Consider the following 23,213-nt stretch of genomic DNA (forward strand, 5'->3'; position numbering starts at 1 on the left):
CAGGCTGGATGTTGCGGTTATATTTGTTACAGACTGGGTATTAGATAAGGAGGGAAAAGTAATAGATATGGGGATGGCTTCCAGGGATAGTCTGGAGTTTAATGTAATGTAATGGGTTTGGAAACTGGTGATATTAGGTATATTAGTTAGTGGAGAAAATTGGATGAAAGGAGGTGATGAGTGATTTGTTAGATGTGCAATGCTTTCAGTGAAATAGGTGTTGAAATAAGGTTGCAGCTTCTAATGGGTAGCTACTATGAGAAGGGCTTGTTTCTTTTTTTAGAACCTCGATTTAGTAATTTAGGCATTCAGAACTAGAATTTTCTTGATTTATTTTTGTGGTTAAGTTGGAATGACTCTGGTAGTTTTGTAGCATTATTTATCTGTTTTTTTTTGTTTGTTTTGTTGCTAGCCTCTCTTTAGGTTTGTAGATTGTGTGAGGTTTAGAATTTGAGGCATATTTTCCAGACTTTGTCTTTATTTTAATGATAGTCTTGCCTAGGAAAAATAACCATACACAGCAATTTAGTTTTACTCTTTCTTTTAAGAAGTGGGGCATAACTATTTAGGGTACCTGGGAAAATGATATTAAATATATTAACTGCATCATATAAATGGAGAGCTTTTAAGTTGGACCAGTTAGTTGTTTTTAGGGTACTTAAGGAGTCTTTGTTGAATTTATTGAAATTTTGTGATAGTTTTAGTTGGAGAGTTGTGTTGATGAGTGACATTTCTAGGGGGTATAGGCTGTGAGGTGGTGTCTGAATAGGTTCTGGTGGTTGTATATTTACTTACTAACATCAGAGACCATAATCCAGTCTAGGATTGTAACTGTGTCCATAGTATTATTGAACCTTGTGAGTGTGCTTGTCATTCATGTTAGGTCATAAAGATTTATGTTAGAAGAGGGAAATGTAGTGGTAAAACTTTGCCAATATATATTTACATCACCTACTACAATTTTCCATAGATTATAATATTAGATGTCCAGGAGAGAATTTCTTCTAGTATAGAAATTTTATTTCTGGAGGGACTGTAGATAGCAATAATTCATTGAGGTTTTCAAATTGTAGTTGCATGTGCGAAATCTAGAAAATGATAACAGTGCAGCTTCCACTTTTTTTTACAAACTCACCCTCATACACGTATAGTCTACATACTGTACACATGGCATGTGGGCATCACACATTTAACACAGACAGGCACAGAGTATACAAACAACACACAGTATATATACTCTACACATAACGTGGGCATCACACATAGTACACAGACAGGCACAGAGTACACTAACAGCACACAGTATACATACTGTACACATGGCACATGGGCATTACACATTGTACACAGGCATTCAGTACACAAGCAGCACACAGTATACATACCATACACATACCACGTGGACATCAAACATTGTTCACAGGCAGGCATACAGTACACAAGCAGTACACAGTATACATACTGTACACATGGCACGTGGACATCACATGTTGTACACAGGCACAGAGTACACAAACAGCACATAGCATACCTACTGTACACATAGCATGTGGGCATCACACATTGTACACAGACAGGCACAGAGTACACAAACACCCACAGTATACATACTGTACACATGCATGTGGGCATCACCCATTGTACACAGAAGGCACACAGTATGCAGGCTGTACATATGATACTCACACAGGTCACATGGTACACAGGCCACAATCATGGTACACCAAGAGCAGACAGGGTGGTAAAAAACTTGCTGAAAGCATATGTGGTGCCACATATCATAGACAGTGCATGGCCAGAATATGTATTACACAGGTAGCAAGTGGTAGACAACACATGAAGTACTCAAAAAGCTGAGAGGATGGTACACAATCAGCAGAAGACACATGGAATACAGCTAGCACACATGGTACATAGTACAAATGCTACATCACTCCTATACATGGTACATACACAATACACATGACACACAGGGAGCCCATATGGTCCTCAGACAGTACACGTTATGCAAATGAAGCAGAGAGGCTGGCATACAGGCAGCAGAAAGCACACATGATGCCTAGGCAGTATAGATAGTACACTGCTAGCTTATATAGGACACACAGTGCAGAGTGGATTGTGTACATTCATCAGAAAGCATAGTACACAGACAACACACATAGTACATAGATATTACACATGGTATATACTAAATGGACATGGTAAGCAGATAACACACCATACGCATACATCACATATGGTACACAAACTCACCACAGGGAATTCACATTGCACTTTTATGACTCCACACATTGCATACAACACATGTGATAGACAGAACCAATGACATCACATACAGTACTAAGGCAGCACACATTTTACACAGACAGCAAACAATATATAGCATATGTGGTAATATATATATATATATATATATATATATATATATATATATATATATGCGTGTGTGTGTGTGTGTGTGTGTGTGTGTGTGTGTATATATATATATACACACACACACACAAAAAAAAAAAAATATATATATATATATATATATATATATGTGTGTGTGTGTGTGTGTGTGTGTGTGTGTGTGTGTGTGGTATGCAGAGAAATGGAATCTTGATAATTTATCATGTTTTGTTCAGTTCAAACTTAATAAATCCTACACAATGCATCAGAACCTATGACTGTTGATGACGTATTACACTGCAAGTCAGACTAGCTGAAAAGATCAACTTAATGTAATTCACTGAATGCTTTTCCATGGGGCTGTGTTTTCCTTATACCCTTCAATATGTGGGCTTCATTCCACACCCATGAACCCTAAACATAGTAATTCAGGTTAAACGAAAAAGCTATTTTTCATAAAAAAAGTAATTTTCCCTTTCCCGTGAGTTGGTGTGACCTTACACTTAATATATTGGGAGGTTGGGGTGTAAAGTGAAGCTCCACACAGGGATGTCAGTGTAGGGAAACAAGGCCCCTTTGCAAACTAAAAAAGTATAGAGGCTGTAAGGCAGGTTGCCAGTAGTCCAAACACTCAATAATTTGTACGTTCACTGCTTTTGTTATGGTGCATTGTTTTTCAGCAGAGCAAACCCATGATTCACTTTATTCTCATTACCAATTTTAAAACATAGACTATACTCAGAAAGATGGTTATGCTGAGTGCAGACTATGATACTTTAAAAGGAACCTTCAAGTAATTCATGTTCATATCCTATCAACACCATATTTTTGTGAGTAGCTTAGACTGGGGAGTTTGATTCTGATTTCTGGTCATAGTCTGTTGACTGGCAGCCTAGTATTTACCTATATATCTATGAACCTATGAGGGGGTAGTTCCTCCACCAACCCATTAACATATTAGTCATCATATGATGCACTATCATAAAAGGCAGGACAGTCCTCCTGATATGTAGTCTCCTCAACAAGAAGCTACAGAATTAAAACCTTTAATAAAGCTCTCAGTAGTATTAAAAGCCAATACAAAACATAAGTGCTTGCATGTTACTAGCAAATTATTCAAAAACCCACAATGGTGATGAGGGTCAGGGGAGCTGATCATACTTACTAAAAGAGATAATCTGGAAGAAATGGTATTAGAGTAGGTAATTTCTGTCACTATGCTTTTTCCAGCAAAGCAATTTGTCAACATGTAATGTATGGAGAATGAGCTTAGGGCAGCTGAAATTACAGGGCGAAGGCTCCTGTTAGATTCCACTTCTGGGTAGACATACAGGATAGGGAAGTCTGACAACTAATTAGGGGCAACAGACTGATCTGCATGGAAAACATGGTAATTGAATACATCCAAAGCCTGTCCTTCACTTGGAAGCCACTACTAAACTGTAATGCCTGGTGAAAGTATGCCTTATGGTCCAGGTATTAGTGGCACATGTGGTCCAGGTATCAGTGGCACATACTTTATATTCCAAGACACCCTTATAGCAGATAACAGTTGCTGCTGTTCTATGAGTACAATGAGGCCTGATGGTTTCTGAAAGATATTTACCAGGTCATCTACTGAGAGTTTGTAAAGAATTCTGACACTACTTTCAGCATGCATGCAGGCTGACCATATACAGTGACCATAGTTTCAGTCTACATCACTATGGGACTGTTTTCCATTGTACTAAGTGCTGGGTACTGACAGCCATGGCACCAGTTAGAACACCAACGAGTGAAGCTGCACAGGCAGCACAATGAAACACATCTTTAGAAATGCAGTTAACCAATGAACATGGGTGCAACCAGCAGAGTGCCGTCATTTTCTAATAACAACGCACTGCCCTGGAAAGCAGTGCCACAGCAGCCATGTTACAAGTGGGCATAGCATGGAGGAAAGTACAGAACTGACAATTATTTTCACTACGTAACTGCACATTACTATTGTCTGTGGGTACCCCTATATACTGTCTGCAGTAAGCACTCCTTTCACTCATATCCATGATGTATAAATAACATGTTGCCACGTTGTTTCATATTATAAAGCTCCCTAGATAAATGTTGGCTGCTGTTCCATGTACAGCCTCGTCTCATAGCTTCAACTGTGAAGGCAGCCTAGTGGTTATCATTGACAATGGTCTGCCATTTTGCTGCACATGTGCATTGTGAGGGCATACACTGTACTATTTCAGTGTGCCACCACAGTTACTGCCACAGTCATTCATCTTTTCTGCCCCTTTTCTCTGCAGATATGGTAACAAATCACATTGGTCTGCATTGAAATGCCCTACTGTTTTCCATCTTGATTGTACAATCATATTTACAGTCGGCAGATGAAATTACAGAGCAAATATATCCTTACCCTTTACATTATCAAATTATCATTTTTGATTCAAAACACAGGTTGCTTTTGTGCTTTGTTTACCTGATAAAGAATGCTCCTTGAACATTTTCTTACTGAGACAAGCTCCTACACTGAGATCTGAAACCCACAACACCTCACTAACTAAATTCAAACACTGGCTATCTTTTTATGCTGACTGCAACAATAGGAGACCCTTCTTTCAAGTGTGACATCGTTCTTTGAAAACCAACATGTAATATTGAAACTTCTATGTAAGTAAGTGACTGTTTTTGATTATACAAAATGGTTCACTGCTGTATCCAAATCGCTGTTTAAAGCCTGTTATGGCGTAATTTGTGGGTGAGGCATGAACAAAAGCAGTAAATAAAAATGAAAATCAAACATCAAAAGTGCACTAAAATCTTTTTTTTTTTTTCAAAATAAATGCCAATTTCAGCATCTATACCATGAATGAAAAATAAATTTAGTGTCAAAGATATATGGCTAGATCAGCAGTACACTTTAAAGAAAATAAGGAACTACATTCCTTCCCTTCTTTGGGTAATGCAAGCTAAAAATGACTTAACGAAGAACCTGCAATGTTAAACATAACAGACTTAACTGTGACAGAGGAAAAAGCTAGTCCAAAGTAAAGTCCATATGACATAAAGAAAGATCTACCCTTCTCATGCCCAGATGGCAACATGTTTTCATTACATCAAATGTGTCATTTTAATAGAAGGAATTCTGATAGTGGCAAGACACGTATCATGCCTTAGGGCACTAGCAACTAGGTGCAGCAGTCTAATAAGTCTATTCAGGAATTCAGTATGGACCATCATGGAATCCAGACTATATTATGAAGCCCCCCCCCAAAGGTGGGTTAAGTAAGATTGACTCACTGGGGTTCATTGCACTTACATTTGATGTATGTTTACATGGAGGTCATAGTATATCATAAAGGGGTGAAGGTAGATTTCACAGCTTTAAAACAGAAAATGTTTGTTCCACAACTCAGCATACTAACCAGGAACCAAAAATAGAACAACTATGCTGACAAGTTGAGGCCTACCAGGATAATCCAAGAAAAAAGATGGTTTATTAAAATTAAGTGCTTTCGTCTATATACAGGTTGAAGCAGATTTCATCATCTGATTCTGATGTGTCAGTTGAGAGGTATGCAGATAGGGCAGAGAATACCAGAGTCTCTTGCACTGAAATATTTGAATCACACCAGCCTTGTAGCTGAAGACTGAAGTGCAAGAAGAACAAGCCCAAAATAAACCAGGCAGTGGTCAGACCAAGAGACAGATTCCACGATCATATCCCTGGTCTCAACACTTAGCTAGGAAAAATCAAGTTCAAGGAATGTCCATATTTATGGGTCACTGCAGAGACAGGGTCTCCATTAAACTTAAGAACTCCATGGCAAGTTTACAGATGTCATCAGCTACCCAGGAACTAAACTCCTCCAGGACTAACCACCTGGGGAAAGAATTAACTAAATTGATAAGGAGATCCGCAAACTCTTCAATAAAAGATCCAATACAACCTGGTGGACTGAACATAAGGAGAAATTCACAATGGACTCCTATTCAAAGGACAGACTCAAAGGAATTTGACGCTCCAGCACCAATCTTGGTCAACTACAACCCTAATGGAAAATAAATAGTCTCCCCCCACCTGAGTGACCAAGACAGGGACTGTGAATCCCCTGCTTCATTGATATGCCCCAGTCTGCCCCTACACTATCCAGGAAAGACATGCCCACACCAGCTCCAACATGTCCAAAGTGGTACTCAAGCTTGGGTTGCCTGAGATTTAGTCAAGACTTTTTCCTTCTGTGGCAATGGAGCTGTCCTTTTTTTTTCCTATCCAAGGCAGCAACAAACTCTTCCAATGAACTACACTCCACCAGTCAGTCAAGCAGTGCAAGGAGACCCTGCAGAATCCCAATGTTATTAAAAAATTGCAGAATTGTAAATCAAATCCATGAAATATTCAGAATCTGAAAGGGGTTCTTACTCAGAGACCACACAACCTATAGAAAAGGAAGTGCCCCCTTCGCCAACAGTGTGTGATGTTGGACTTTGAATAATTAATGGCAGGGCTGTAAGGCAGCACAACGCTCACACTGGGAATGCACAGGAGACCAGTCCCTTGCAAATAAATGTGTCAAATGTGTTTTGTTTTGGGGAAATTCTTTGTCATTTTAATTTGCTATTCTGTAATTTGGTCAAATGACTTGAATGACTTGAGGATTTTTGTGCGGAAGAGCTATACATTTCACTGCCCCACCACCTTATCTATGAAATGGTGTATTCTGGAGCTGCTGTTGTCTCTTAGAAACATATATTAATTTATTTTGTAGTGTTCTCCTTTCTTTTGATTTGTGTACACTTATATGGCCACTGTTCTTATATATGTTTCTAATGCTGACTTTACTACACTGTACTGTTCTGACTGTATAGGCAATGGTGTACCACTAAACTTACTGAGTTTTTTTCACCATGGACAGTGAACAAGAACAGGGTGAGATAAATGCTGAGTGGCACACTGCAAGTGAAAAACTTATAACATACCTCATGAACAGTTTGTTGCTCACAGCCTCCCGGAGCTCCTGCAGGAACTTGACTGTAGCCCTCTCTGCAAGTTCTGCTGCTTCTGCATGTAGATAGTAGTGTGGAGAAAACAAAGAGGAAGTACTGTCTTTGTTAATTCCACCTTTCGCACCCTGGTTACGACTGTCATCAAAGATTCCACCATGACTGCACTTCCCTTGGGAATGAAACCAGAAAAGTGATTGAATGTACTGCTGAGAAAGGTGAATACTCAGGACATTACCATTTTTGTACCTAAAAAGTGTCTCACTCACTTACTTACTCATGCATTTCTGGGTCTTTGGAGTGGGAGAACAAAATAAATACAGGCTTCCAAATCTACAATCTAGATAATATGCATTATCGAACATTTAAACAAATGACCGTTTAAAGTAACAACGGTTTCCTTTTACAGCTTCTTGAATTAATTTTAAAAATTGAGGAATTAAGTTCATAAGGCTTAGTATTCCCTGACCAAGATTTTTTTGATTCAGTTTTACATTACATAATCCCTTTTGTCCAGGGATGTCATTGCCTTTTGCACTTTTATTTGTACATCAATCAGTTATTTCATCCATGATGACTGATTTACACTAGCTGGACAATTGAATAACACCTAGCTGACAGAGTGTGAAGTTAGCATTATGATTATTTGTGCTATGACTCTTGTGTGTTGTATGTTGTCACAGTCATATGAGTAGTAGAAGGGGTTGACTTTCTGGGTGCTGTCCTCTGGTACCTACACAGGCATCAAAACTGAATTAAAATATCTGTGATTACCTGAAAAGCTGACTTGCTATTCAGATGTTTTATCTAAAACAAGTGCCATGATCTTTTAAAGAAACTGAGTGGTTGTGGTAAAACATGTGACAGGGTAGGCAGCCCACCCTATATGTGACAGTGTAGCCAGCTGAACTATACATGACAGTGTAGGCAGCCCAGAGGCATAGACAGATAAATCCCTGATCACAACTGCTGTGGTCCAAGCTAATCTAGTGCCTCAAAAGTTGGATAGTGAGGGCAGGGAGGACAGGAATGACTATCCGGGAGGGGGCATGCTGGACACATCTCTGCTGGGGTCTGGTGGAGGCCAGAGTCAGACAGATGATGCTGGGTAAGAGAAGACAGGAGAAGTAAGTGTGGACACCCTATGGGTGCTGAAGGCAGGACATTGTTTGATGCTAATCTCTATTACCTGCTCAGCCTAATGATGTCAGCATTGGAGGAGAGGGACTTCAGGCACGGTGAAAACACTGTGGGTTCTGTAAGACACTGTCTTCCTGCCTTGCTCCACTTGCTTAACGTGTCACTTGTCCTATTAACATAGCACAGAGTGGGGAAGGATTCCCTGCAAATGGTGTGCTCCCAAATGGGGAGATTCTCCTGTGGGTCACACCAGCAGCTGCCAGGGTTAGGATATGTGGAAGATGAGAGTATACGGGAGTGTCATTCAAATGGCAAAGTAACTTCCACTGACAGCAGTGGAGTTTTCTTTTTTCCACTGTTGTGTGACCTTGGAATAGGTATATTTAAGTTTAGGGGTGTCCCCCCATAGGTGGGGTGCATCGGGGCTACATCCAAGACTCACCAAAAGTTGTTTTAGTCTTTTTTTCTCACTCAGTTGTTGCTCACTGAAAGAACTGCCAATCAACCAATGTGTCGTTACTGTCAGATGAGTAGTAGAAGGGTTTGATTTTCTGTGTGCTGTTCTCTGGTACCTACACAGGCATCAAAACGGAATTAAAATATCTGGTGTAGGAAGAGTAGTGGCCAAAAAGAAATCCCTAAGAAATATTTATAGGTAGCAGTGTGGCAGAGTGGTTATATTAATAACTTGTCAGTACGTTGATCCTATAACATTGTCCTGTGCTCGACTTCAGCAATCTCAGCCTGCATACTGTATGACTCTGTTTAAGTATAATAACAAGGCCAAACATCCTTGATAGGAAATAGGTCTTATGGGTTTTATGTGTCTTACCTAGCTAATAAAGGCAAAATAAGTAATAATAATAACACATTTTTTGTGTGCACTTTTAGGCAGGATCTAGAGATACTGATCATCTCTTGGCCCTATCACCATTTTTGGCACAATCTCCTTGGCACCATTCAAGACCCTTATGCATGACCTCATTCATTTGATCTTACAAGAGCCTAACTGAAGCAGATGTGGATAGGATGATGAGGAAATTTCTCAGGATGCAGATACAAATGAGAGTTCTTCCAGTTCCGACCCATTGGGTCTGGAGACCCTTGTTAGTACTACACCTTTGCTATTAGCTCCTTCTCCAATCTGACCTTTGGTTTCAGAGCTATCAGATTCGAAAGGCTTGGAGTCATCTGCTTCAGATCTGAAGATGTGGACATCTTTGACTCAGTGGTGTCTCTGAGTTGTCCAGTGTGGAGTACTCTTGGAGCCGTAGCATCAGTGCTGGCTCCAGAGTGTTGGAGCTGACTCCAAAGTTATTTGAGCTGTCTCTACCCCTCACAGCTTCAGTGCTGGATAACTCAGCTCCAACTCGCTCCTTGAGTAGTTTACCTTAGGGGCAAAGGGAACTGGTGGTCTATAAGCCTGCCTTGTTGGACACATTGGTGCCCTTTTCTCCCAGGCATTTTTTCTTTGAGGTAGGACAGAAAGCCTTCTCTGTTCACAGAGTTCAGACTTCTCATCCTTCTTTGGCTCTGACTCCCCAGTTCTGTTCAATTCTGCATCCAGAGCCTCAGTCATCTGTTCCACTGGGCAACCAGCCTGAGCCATTCTCCAGACCACCCAGCATGCTATAATAATCCCTTCCGATACAGCCCTGGGACATCCCACAGAGGACACTGACTCTGATAAAGGGGAAAGGTCCCCCAGATCACCACCTGATGTGGTCTCATTTGAAGGCATCTTAGAACTCCTAAAACAAAGGTGTGGTTGGTCCCCCAATAACTCTTCCCATGAGGAGTCTGTATTCCTAGAGGCATTTGTTGCTTACCCGTCTACTTCCTGGGTGACTCCACCCAGAGATGAGCTTATTAATTTTGTCTCTTAATGGACATGGAAGGGAACTGACATGATTGAGCCTATCCCTAAGAGACCAGATAGGATCCTGGCACCAGCTAAAGATAGAATCCAAACTGCTGCAAAATAACAGTCAATAGAAAACACCAAACGTCGAGAAAAAACCTTTATGAAATAGCAAAGCTTTTGGGTTACTACCCTTCTTCAATACTCATACAACCATTCAATAAAACAATCAGATTTAAATAGGAGTCACAACAGTCACATGACACGCAGCCCAAAAAAATCATGCGACAAGCATATAGAAATTATAAAAATTACAAATATATACTTATAAAACATATACAACATCACTAATACATATATAACATACAATAAAATCATTTATACATTATATACAGAAATATACACATATGTATATCTAACAACACAACCTAGTCCATTGTAACTTAACAAGAACTGGTTTCAAGGTAATTGCAGAATTCAAACCTGGAGAGCGATCAGCTGCTAGTCTTAATATCCATTCATACTCTTTAATTTCTAATAAGTTATTAGTATCTCCAGCCCTAATGGATACATACAACATGTCTATTACCCTAAATTTAAATCTATGACCAGGACCATACGTATTTATATGTTTGTACAAAGCATTCTTATCATTGTTCCTTCTAATCTCAGATTTATGTTCAATAATGCGTTCTTTTAACTTTCTCGTCGTTTTCCCCACATAAAAAGTGGGACATGCAGTTTGTTTGTTTGCGTCTTTCGGCTTTTCCCGGTTAGGGTTCGCCACAGCGGAACTCCGGTCCGCTAATGATTGGCAGGTGAATTTTATGTACCGGCTTGCCAGGCCTGACGCACAACCTTCAACGAAGGTACGCCCATTCACGCATGTCTCCACGCAGAAGACGCTCTAGCTGAGAATCGAACTGGATAGCGTCTTACTGTGAGGCGACAACGCTACCACAGCACCACCACAGAGGGACATGCAGTACAGGTCGCTAAATAAACCACATTAATACTAACACAAGTAGCTAACAAATTAAATTTATAAACTCTACCAGTTATTGGGTGAGTAAATGTATCACTAGTATTACCCAAAATGTCAGTACAACATATACAACTCATACAACTAAAACTAATTTTCATACTTCCTTTAGGCGTGGTACTTTTAGTTGTATGAGTTGTACATATTGTACTGACATTTTGGGTAATACTAGTGATACATTTACTCACCCAATAACTGGTAGAGTTTATAAATTTAATTTGTTAGCTACTTGTATTAGTATTAATGTGGTTTATTTATCGACCTGTACTGCATGTCCCTCTTTTTATGTGGGAAAAACAACGAGAAAGTTAAAAGAACGCATTATTGAACATAAATCTGAGATTAGAAGGAACAATGATAAGAATGCTTTGTTTAAACATATAAATACGTATGGTCCTGGCCATAGATTTAAATTTAGGGTAATAGACATGTTGTATGTATCAATTAGGGGTGGAGATACTAATAACTTATTAGAAATTAGAGTATGAATGGATATTAAGACTAGCAGCTGATCGCTCTCCAGGTTTGAATTCTGCAGTTACCATGAAACCGGTTCTTGTTAAGTTACAACGGACTAGGTTGTGTTGTTAGATATACATATGTGTATATTTCTGTATATAATGTATAAATTATTTTATTGTATGTTATATATGTATTAGTGATGTTTTGTATGTTTTATAAGTATATATTTGTAATTTTTATAATTTCTATATGCTTGTCACATGATTTTTTTGGGCTGCATGTCATGTGACTGTTGTGACTCCTATCTGATTGTTTTATTGAATGGTTGTATGAGTATTGAAGAAGGGTAGTAACCCAAAAGCTTTGCTATTTCATAAAGGTTTTTTCTCGACGTTTGGTGTTTTTTACCACCTAAAGATAGAACAGATTGGAGTAAAGTAGTATCCATTGATGCTATGGTCATAGGGGTGGCCACTAGGAGGGAACTGGCAGAGCAACGTTCTTCTGTCCACCCCCACAACAGGGAGTCTAGGACACTGGACAGGTATGGGAGACATGTATATGCTTCAGCAACCTTCGCCCTTAGGTCACTGAATTATTTAGCACATTTTACGAGACTTCAGCGGGATTTGATTAAAGGCATACTGCACATTTTCTAAATTCATTATATCACAACTACCTCCTCCCAGAACAAATCTAGGGTTTTTACACTCATAATGATGTATTGTAGGCCTTTGACAATCCATTAGCATTTTGATTTGTTATGCTGGGCCTGTGAATCACTGTATATTAGAAGGGTTTAAGGGATAGTGCCCACCAGAACAACTTCATAATTCTATCACTTTGCACAATTAAAATGCATTAGTCACTTTCTGAAGCAAGTGTAAATAACAAACCCTTGAAGTTGGTTGGACCTCCTTTTCAAATGCAATACCAAATAATAAGTTTTTTAATGCAAAGTATATTGTTTTTGCATTTGATTTTGTTGATAAGGACTTCCCCTATTTTTTTAGAATACTTTTTATTAAAATGGCTTAGTGGCTGTGTCCCTCAGTGGTTATGTCACACTCTCGCGAGACAGTGGAAAAAACATTGAGGTTCTTGTCAGCAAGGGACAGACCCACAAAGATCTGACAGAACCACAGAGGCACACAGTGGGATGCACTGTACTACAAGCAGCATTAAACGAAAACATAACAATACAGGAGTGATTTTTATCCCTACATCATTTCTGCCACACATACACACACATTCTCGCATCTCCCTACATCATTTCCTGCGCGCGCACACACACACACACACACACATACACACACACACACACACACACACACACAGTTTTAAGAACACAATTTTAGTTTTATACAGAATTGCTGTTCTATTTTACTTAAAAACTAAAAATATAAGTAAAAAAAGATTTTTTAATAAAGAATGCTTTTTATTCAGTCACTTTAAAAAGTAAGAAAAAAATAATAAGGAAGAAGAGTGAAAAACTCTGCAAATTAAACACAGATAAGCTGATTTTAGAAAAGCCTTCAAGGTTGGTTTGTTGAGTCTGGTAATGAGGTACCAGAAGACAAAATAGGAATCTTATAATGTATAGGCTACTATATCTTCATGCTAAATGCATCAGAAAGTGGTCAACTAGGTTTTACAAGTGGAACATCTTACATTGATAATAAACACATGCAAAGTTGAAGTTAATAAAACCACAAAGTAAGTAAGAAGTTGCTCTTCTAAAGAACTTAATTAGTTTCACTTACCCAAAATACTTTGCAGGTTTATGTAAATCATTGCCCAATACCTACCATGAAATCATTCTGTGGGTGTGGTTATAGAAAAAAATGAGTAAACAGTGAAACTAAAAACCTCAAATAGCATACTATAATTTTCAGTCTTTGCAAAATCACTTGCAACTTTTACATGAGTTATGTAAGTGGAAATTAAATTAATAGACAAACAAGTGGTGATGGCCCTGAGTTGCAACATATGTTGTAAATGGAGCTGAAATAGCTAAGTAGGTAGATCATAAGACCTCCTATCCATAAGAACTGCCTCATGGTCACTGAAAGCAAGCTCCTACTTAACCAAGTAACTCTATTTGTGAGAAGTGTAAATAGTTAACTAGAATGGAGGTGTCCCTCTCCCAAACATAGCATGTAGTGAGCTTAACACTATTGCATTCACAAACCTATGCAACCTTCACAACCTATAAACACAAAACTGTCTTATGCTGATGATTTCAGAAAAATGAAAGCACCCCCACAGTGCAGGGGTTTAATGCCTACCAATCATTAAACCCAGTGCTGAAATGGAAGGTGTAGCTGGAATGTTCTTAAGAAACCGTTTTACTCCAGACTCATAATGCAGGACAATGACGTTGAACTCCTTCACATCCTTCTCACAATAAACAGAATTCAGTATCACACTGTCGCCAACTAGTGTACCCCTCTCCATGACCCCAGCAAACCACTAAGCATGTCTAAACAAATTAACAACCCTTACTACACTGTCCTCTTGGGTGACTTCAATTACCCCCCTTTCATTAATTGGGGAACCTACACAACAACAGATAAGTATTGGACTTCATTACTGCCAGCTCCTTAGACCAACTGGACCAAATCCCAATCAGGGGCTTAAAAATATTGGATCTGGTTTTCAACAACCTGCACCCCCATGCTCAGCATCTATAGTTTGTCCACAGTGCAGTAAGACATACCTTAACTGCAAGGCCTCTGTTATCTCATAACCCTTCTGTCTTCAGAGACTAGGGCAAATGTACTTCAAATAACTGATGATCTGATGAAATCCAAACACCCTTTTCACCCTGATGACCCTACATCACATACAGCCTTATTCATCCATAAGTTCTATGCCCATCCAGGCTTGCTTTGAGGCCTCAGTACCCATAAGGCATAATTAGAGTGCCAAACTTAAGAACAAACCCATTTGGTAGAACCACAATATTAACAAACTATGAAATAAGAGGCATGAACTCATAGCACATAAAAGCAGAACTAACACCACATCAGCTACAGTAGAACTCAATTGCCACCCACACTAATGGCTAGAAAGCCTTCTTCAGCTGTATTAGGAACATCAGAAGTAATATTCAACAATGCTGTGATTTAACACAAAACAATGTCACATACTCATGCCCTGTGGGCATAACCAATATATTAGTGAACACATTCAGCTGAAAATGCACTTCCCTGCCTCCACCTAATTATCAGCAGCTCATTAGTATGCTTGGGCCACCCTTCCTGCCTCCACCTAATTATCAGCAGCTCATTAGTATGCTTGTGCCACCCTTCCTGCCTCCACCTAATTATCAACAGCTCATTAGTATGCTTGTGCCACCCTTCCTGCCTCCACCTAATTATCAGCAGCTCATTAGTATGCTTGTGCCACCCTTCCTGCCTCCACCTAATTATCAGCAGCTCATTAGTATGCTTGTGCCACCCTTCCTGCCTCCACCTAATTATCAGCAGCTCATTAGTATGCTTGTGCCACCCTTCCTGCCTCCACCTAATTATCAACAGCTCATTAGTATGCTTGTGCCACCCTTCCTGCCTCCACCTAATTATCAACAGCTCATTAGTATGCTTGTGCCACCCTTCCTGCCTCCACCTAATTATCAGCAGCTCATTAGTATGCTTGTGCCACCCTTCCTGCCTCCACCTAATTATCAACAGCTCATTAGTATGCTTGTGCCACCCTTCCTGCCTCCACCTAATTATCAGCAGCTCATTAGTATGCTTGTGCCACCCTTCCTGCCTCCACCTAATTATCAGCAGCTCATTAGTATGCTTGTGCCACCCTTCCATAATCACCTCTGAGCAAGTCCTAAGTGGTGTCCCCAAGGCTAAGAACGCTAACACCATTGGCCCAGATTATGTGCCAGGCTGTCTTCTTGTCAGCACTAAATATTGTCTGACTGACTGGATTTGTGCTAGAGGTATGAAGAACTACAGTCATCATCTCAGTCCATAGAGGGTGACCCATCACTGATTTGGGAAACTGTAGACCCACAAACCTCAGCAATCTAAATTATAAGGCAATAGAGCACATCATTATGGAACTAGTTAACAAAGACACAGGGAGTCATCAGACTTTGTACCCAAACCTGTTTGGGTTTATTAAAGGCAAGTCCTGTCTTCTAAACCTGGTGGACATTTTGGATTCAGGCAGATTAGTTAACACTACATACCTGGAATTGACCAAAACCTTTGATATCATTCCACATTCTAGCATTATTGATAAGGGAATCTAACTAAATGTAGCCTCCCATGTTACCAGCTGTATAGCAAACTGGCTCATCAACAGAACCCAGTCTATTAGTGTTGGAGGGACACTCTGAACCCAAAGAGTAATTACCACTGGGATCTGTACTGAGACCACTCCTCTTTGGTATCTACTTACCTCAAATCAAGGCTAACACCAGGAACCTGTGTTTAATGAAGTTTGCTAATGATTGTAAACTGCAAGGTGTCATAAACACCTCAAGTAACCTCAAGTGACCACCAGATTCTTCAGTAGGATCTAATATGCACTAAAAGGTGGTGCTTAGACCATGGCTTCAAACTAAATGCAGGGAAATGCAATGTTGTGTCCTTTGGCAAAATTGGGTGCTCATGCTCATGTCATATAGTTTCATCGGTTCTAGGCTAGTGACCCAAGGTCGTTTTAAGCCAAGCCTCTTACACCCATTATATTTCAAGAGAAAAAGTCTAGTCAATGCCTAAGATTATTGTTAGTAATGACTGCCCATATCCAAGAGGGATGTGGGAACTATTCCCGGCAGGAATTTGCTGTTTCCCATCCATTCATCTAGGCTCCTTTTGAACAGGGTCATAGAGGTGCTCTGCTTAACATGAATTGGTAGCCTAGAACCAAAAAACAACTAAAAAACAAAACCAAGGAACGAAAATCCAGGCACCAAACATCCAGTTTATTTCCAGTTGATTAAGCACTTTTCTCAGCATCAATCAGCTGACTTCTTCAGAATTTTAACTTTGGGTCAACCCTTTTATATAAAAATCACATGACTTCAGTTTGCCATTTTAGTATAAATCAACAATACTACAACTTTTTTAAGTTTACTTATACTTATAGGGAAAATAATATTGACTATTTAGCTATACATCTAGAGAAAGATTTGACCAATAAAAGGTTTGTTAGTAACCTGTTTCGCAAACCCACATATAACAATAGCCTTTTGCATTATGAAAGTAGCCATCCCCATCATGTAAAGAGGGGATTGGTGAAGGGACGGTATGTCCGCATTTCTCATATGGTGACAAGAGATGAGGACTTTGAATTTCAAAGTGAAACACTGAAGGACATGTTAGTGGCCAGAGGGTATCTACTGGACCTTATAACATCTATGTATAAAGAAGTTTCTGGGAAAAGAAAGGGAGGTACCCTCCAACCCTTGATCAAAGCCCAAGGGGGAACGGGCTTAGAGGTAGTTCCGGACTTTACTTTTCAAAAACAGACAAAGAAGGATGACCCTGGTTGTCGGTTTGGGTTATCCTTTGTAACTAGGTTTTCACAAGATAATAGAGAGATTTATAACATACTTAGAAAAAATTGGAACATTTTTCATAGTCAGGCTGACATTCTGGACAAAATAGGATACACCCCACACATTATTTTTAGGAGGGGAGTTACCTTCAAAAATTTGATGGAACAGGTAAATGAAGGAACAAATACACAGGATAGAGGTACTAAAAGATGTGGATTTTGCACACAGTGCTGTATGATATGTAACAAAACGGAGTTTAAAGCTAACCACATCAATGTTAGGCCTCAAGGGAAACACAGTTTACGTGGCTTTGTGCACTAAGTGCTTGGGATTTTATATAGGGAAAACCAAAAGAACCCTGAAGGAAAGGATATACAAGCATGTCAGGGGCATCAGGATTAAAAATAGGAATAATGCCCTTTACAAACATATTCAACAATTTCCTGAACATGAGTTCAACTTTCTGGTTTTAGAGAAAGTTCAGCAAGACCCATGTGGTGGCCCATGGGAAGACTACCTGGAGTTCAGGGAACTATGTTGGCAGATTAAATTGGATGCCACTAAGTTCCCTGGACTCAACAAAGCATTAAGCCTTGGTAGTTTTTTTTAAGGTTAAGATTCTACCAGTTATAAGACAGGTTAGGTATTTAATTTTACTTTAGCAAGTGTTTTTTTTTTAACACTGGAGTGATTAGAAAAAAAAATCCTTTTTTTATGATAAAACATCATTTAAACAATATTTAAATACATAAATCTAATAATTTAAATTTTTTGGTGGGGGATCCATCATTTGATTTTGCATTGGGGTGGATTTTGTAATATATCAATGTATTTTGGTGTTATTTTAAGAATGTTGGTGCTTTAAATTTGTTAATTGATTTGAATTGAAGTCGTGATTTTTATATAAAAGGGCTTGACCCAAAGTATTTTTTATTCTGAAGAAGTCAGCTGATTGATGCTGACTAGAGCACTTAATCAATTGGAAATAAACTGGATGTTTGGTGCCTGGATTTTCTTTCCTTGGTTTTGTTTTTTAGATGAATTGGTAGCCTATTCCAGAGAAGTGGCAACCACTGTGAGATGAATTTGTCTCTCCAGCATGTCCTGTTTAAATCACAGGCCCGATTTAGGTTGCTAGAGTGGGTGATTCTAGTCCCATTTGACTTACGCATGTGCAGCATCTTCATCAGGTTGGGGTCTGAGATTTCTGTGTAAGCCAGGCACAAGTCTCCCCTAAGCAGCCTGTATGCTACTGAGTACAGTGACAAAGATGTCAGTCTGTCTGTGTAAGGCATGTGCTGAAGATCCTGGATCTTCTTAGTTAAAAATCTCTGGGGTCTCTTCAGTTGCTGCAGGTGCCTGGTATGGCACATACCAAAGGGACATTATACTCAATTATGGGCCTGATAAGGGAGGAGTATAGGGGGTTATAACCTCTTTTTGTCTTGAGACTATGCCTTTGCTAATCAAATGTTTGACACAGAATGTCTTTTTTATTACAGGGAACACATAGTGGTCAAAGTTTAGGTCACAGTCTACTTGTGTGCCCACATCCCTCACTACAGTATTTGTACTTAAGGTGTTGTTTATTTGATAGTTAGCAGGGACATTGCTTTTACTGAAAGGGATGATGATGCATTTTTTGCATTTAGTTTGAATCCATGGCTTTGGCACCAATCGTTGCTATGTGTAAGTCCATCCTGGAGAACACTGACATGATCTGGGGAATCAACGACTATGAGAAGTTTGCAGTCATCAGCAAACTTGGTCAGCCACAGCCCTTTTGTTTTGGCCTGAACTTCTGAAAAGTAAATACTAAACAAATGGGGGCCCAGTACTGATCCTTGTGAAACCCCACTGGTGACAGGTCTGCTGGTTGAGATGGAGTCACCCACTTTGATAAAATCTGTACTGTTAGTGAGCCAATTTGTGACCCAAGTAATAGCAAAGGAGTTGACATTTAGGTGGGTGAATTTGTCAATAATGCCTGAATGAGGACTGTGTCAAAGGCCTTTGCCAAGTCCAGATATGCTGTGTGCATGGATTTGCCCTCATCGATGGCCCTAGTCACATTTTTGAAGAAGTCTACTAGGTTTAACAGGCATAGTCGACCCTTTACAATGCCAAACTGGGTTGGATCAAAGGTTTGGAGGTCACCTATATCTTTATTTATGAAGTCCATGATGATACGTTCCATGGCTTTGCAGATAAGGCTGGTCAGGTTTATGGGTCTATAATTCCCCGGATCTGTTGCTAAGCTGCGCTTGTGAAGGGGGACAATGGTTGCTGTTTTTCCATTCAGATAGGAGAAATCCTGTTATTCAGGCTGTGGTTAAATAGGGTGCCTAAGGGAGTTTCTAATTCCTATTTTAATTAGTTTAGAATGCAGCCTGGGATGTGATATGTTTTGAAGGATAAAGGGGGGAAATTTTCACCAAACCTGTACGTTAGTAGGTTAGCAATTTTCTGCAGGGTCAGTGTGCATGTGTGTATAGTTAACACTCCCCTAAAACTTGACTCATTGAGGACTCGGGGGGCCTTTCATTGATAATGAACTGTTCTTTGACCACAGTGTTAGCACTGTTGTTTGAAAATCCTTTTATATAACCAGACTAATCATCAGGGATAAATCCTCTAAATTCAAGGAAGTAATAATTTCCCTCTAATATTTTCTTATCAAGCCAGTTATGGAGTATAATGCCCCTTTGGTATGCAGTTGTCTAAGCACATTACCCAGCTTTAGATACCACAGTGTTTCCTTACTAAGACAATCAAAGGCATGTCTACCTCGAGATACCCTTGTTCACTTTAAAGTGCTATCACTTTTTTCTATGTCTTCTAGACTTTTAAAATTGCACCTCTGTCTAGCCTACAAAACTCAGAGGATCTGGTCCTATGCAACCTCCTTTACATCCACAAATCTAACAACAACCTAAACATTTGCTCAAGAGATCTGAACTTCCACCACAATACAAATAGGAACTGCTGGTGTGACAGATAGTCTATCACAGAGAAAAAATGTATGTAATCACCATAATGTTCCATCTGTGTTGTCCATTTTGATTCATTCTCAACTATTTGGTTCTGATCCAATCCTTGGATCTAACTCTGCCACTTATTCCAGATCACAGATACTGAAAAATCTTAAGCTCCTCCCTTTACTCATAATGCCCTAGTCACCTTACATACCTCAGATCTAGTTTGCTGCCCACAGACCTACCAAATAGTGAAGAATCAGGATAATAACAGAATCTGATGCTCAAACAAAGGAACAATGGTTCCGTCCAACATCCTTCAATCTTTCTGAGATTAGAGCAAAGGAGGGGGTTGGTGGGAGAGAAGCTGAGGAAGAATGAAAATGGACAATACAGATGTAACAATATGATGGGTACATAGCTTTTTTTTATCTGATGTTGTCATTTTCATTCGTTCCTCAAGAGAGAAAGAGTCCCCAGCTACCTAAATCCTAGGAGGACTCTAAGGAAGAATATTACTAAGCATGACTGAACCAAAGGCTGCTCTTCTCCTAGAGATCACATCTATTTTGTAATGCTCAATAAAGCTTTGAGGATTACCCCAAGCTGCAGCTGCACACATATCATCCAAAGAGTTTCCAGATAGGCTGAAGAAGTTGCCATAGACCTGGTGGAATGGTCTTTTGGTGGTTTTGGTAAAGGCAAACCTGCTTTTTCATAAACAAATGTAGTACAATTAGTCAACCATTTGGCTAAAGTTACTTTAGAAACTGGTTTGCCTAATGTTGATTCAGAAAACAAAACAAATAATTGTTCGGATTTCCTCAATTCTTTGGTTCCGTGAAGGTAAAAATGTAACAGTCTATAAACATCCAATAGATGTAACACATATTCTCCTTTGTTTGAATTATTTGGAAAAAATACTGGAAGGTTAATAACCTGACTAATATCAGTTTCCGACACAACCTTAGGTAGCGAGGAAGGATGAGTCCATAAAGATACCCTATCCTTGTGAAAACTCAAATAAGAAGGCTTAGACAACAGGGTCTGAAGTTCAGACACTCTTCTGGCAGAAGCAATAGCAACTAGGAAAACAATTTCCAAGGTCGAAAATTTTACAGTAAACTCTTAATTAACCGGCACCTGTGGGGAATGGTAGATGCCAGTTAAGTGTAGGTTCCAGTTGCTTGAGAGATGCTTTGCAATTTTTAATTGGCTCGTATACCAGCATATGAGCCAATCAAAAATCGCAAAGTGGAGCCTCTTCTGTTCAATGCGGAACAGTGGGCTGTTCCACATTGAACAGAAGAGGCTCAGCTTTGCCATTTTTGATTGGCTCGTATGCCCATATACGAGCCAATCAAAAATTGCCAAGTGGAGCCTCTTCTGTTCAATGCGGTACAGCCTGTATTGAACAGAAGAGGCTCTACTTTGCGATTTTTGATTGTCTCGCATACGACATACGAGCCAATCAAAAATCGCAAAGTGGAGCCTCTTCTGTTCAATGAGGAACAGGGGGCTGTTCGTCATTGAGTAGAAGTGGCTCTGGTTTGCAATTTTTGATTGGCTCGTATGTCGGTATATGAGCCAATCAAAAATGCCGGTGGCTTGGGAGTGCCGGTTGCTTGAGTTCCAGATAACGGGAACTTTACTGTAGCTTACACTTAGCCAAAGGTTCAATAGGAGGTTTGGGTCAAGGCCTGTAAAACAATATCTAAATCCCAAGGGGGAGTAGGATCTTTTAAAAGAGGTCTAGGTGGATATGTTCCTCTGAAAAAGGCTTTGCAAAGCTTGGAGGAAGCTAAGGTAGAGCTATTTACTCTCATATGAAAGTTGGAAATGGCTGCTAGTTGTACTCTGACAGTTGAGGAGCTAGCCCATTTACTGAAAAACTGTAGCTAAAAAGTCAAAAACCTTAGAAATCAGTACAGAAAAGGGATCTAGATTCTTTTTATGTGCCAAAAAACAAATCTTTTCCATTTACTTTTGTAAATTTTTCTCAGAGAAGCTTTGTGGGATGAAAAAAGAATGTGACAGACAGGGGAGGAGAGCCTTGGCTGTCTAGCAATCAATGGAACTGGAGGAACCACACGGTCAGCTTGAGGCCTGAAATGTCTGGATGAGTCATGTGTGTCGGGTGAGAGAGTAGGTCTGGAATTGGATCCAGAATCCATGGCAGATGTAGAAGATGAGGCCAAAGGAAGGAAAACCAGATCTGTCAAGGCCAATAAGGTACAATGAGGATAACTACTCTTCAGTTGAGATGCTTTCTGTAGAAATTTGTGAATGAGGTGAATGGGGGGGGGGGGGTTAAGCATACAGGAGACCAGATGGCCAAACGTGAAGTAGAGTGTCTCTCAGTGACTCCTTCACTGGCAGGATGAAGGCAAATGTTGGAATCCCCAGAATGTGCATTGCTATTAGAAATAAATTGTGAGATCATCCATTGCCAAATTCTCATAGCTTCTGTACAAAGGGGGTAAGATCTGGTTTCCCCTTGTTTGTTGATATACCAGACCACTAACACATTTATTTATTTATTTGCCTTTATTTACTGGGATGGTCCAATGGATTGATATGAGCCCATTTTCTGTGGAGGCTCAGGGAGAAAAACTCCACAATGAATTAAACAATACATTATACAACAAATTTCTATCTGAATCTCAATAGTCCTGGTTGGGAGAGAGTTTTGGAAGGTCTGCAATGCTAGCAGACAATGTTCATCTCCAGGACATTGATATGCATGTTGGCCTCTTTCGGGGGAACCATGTGCCTTGGATCGTCCTTTCCAAAAGGTGCCCCCAGCCACATCTGAGAGGTGTCTGT

General features: G+C 39.7%; 1 protein-coding gene across 3 annotated transcripts in view; it reads right to left on the minus strand.

Moving 5' to 3' along the window:
* VWA7 (von Willebrand factor A domain containing 7) overlaps window positions 1–23,213 on the minus strand; it is a 325,092-nt gene that overhangs the window by 233,120 nt on the left and 68,759 nt on the right. For all 3 annotated transcript variants that reach the window (XM_044083283.1, XM_044083284.1, XM_044083282.1), the window contains exon 6: window positions 7,357–7,552. In XM_044083283.1, coding sequence (XP_043939218.1) covers window positions 7,357–7,552 — 196 coding nt within the window. The remainder of the gene's footprint in view (window positions 1–7,356; window positions 7,553–23,213) is intronic.

The sequence above is a fragment of the Protopterus annectens genome, chromosome 9.part0, assembly GCF_019279795.1.
Source record: "Protopterus annectens isolate FY-2018-M chromosome 9.part0, PAN1.0, whole genome shotgun sequence".
NCBI classification, from domain to species: Eukaryota; Metazoa; Chordata; order Ceratodontiformes; family Protopteridae; genus Protopterus; species Protopterus annectens.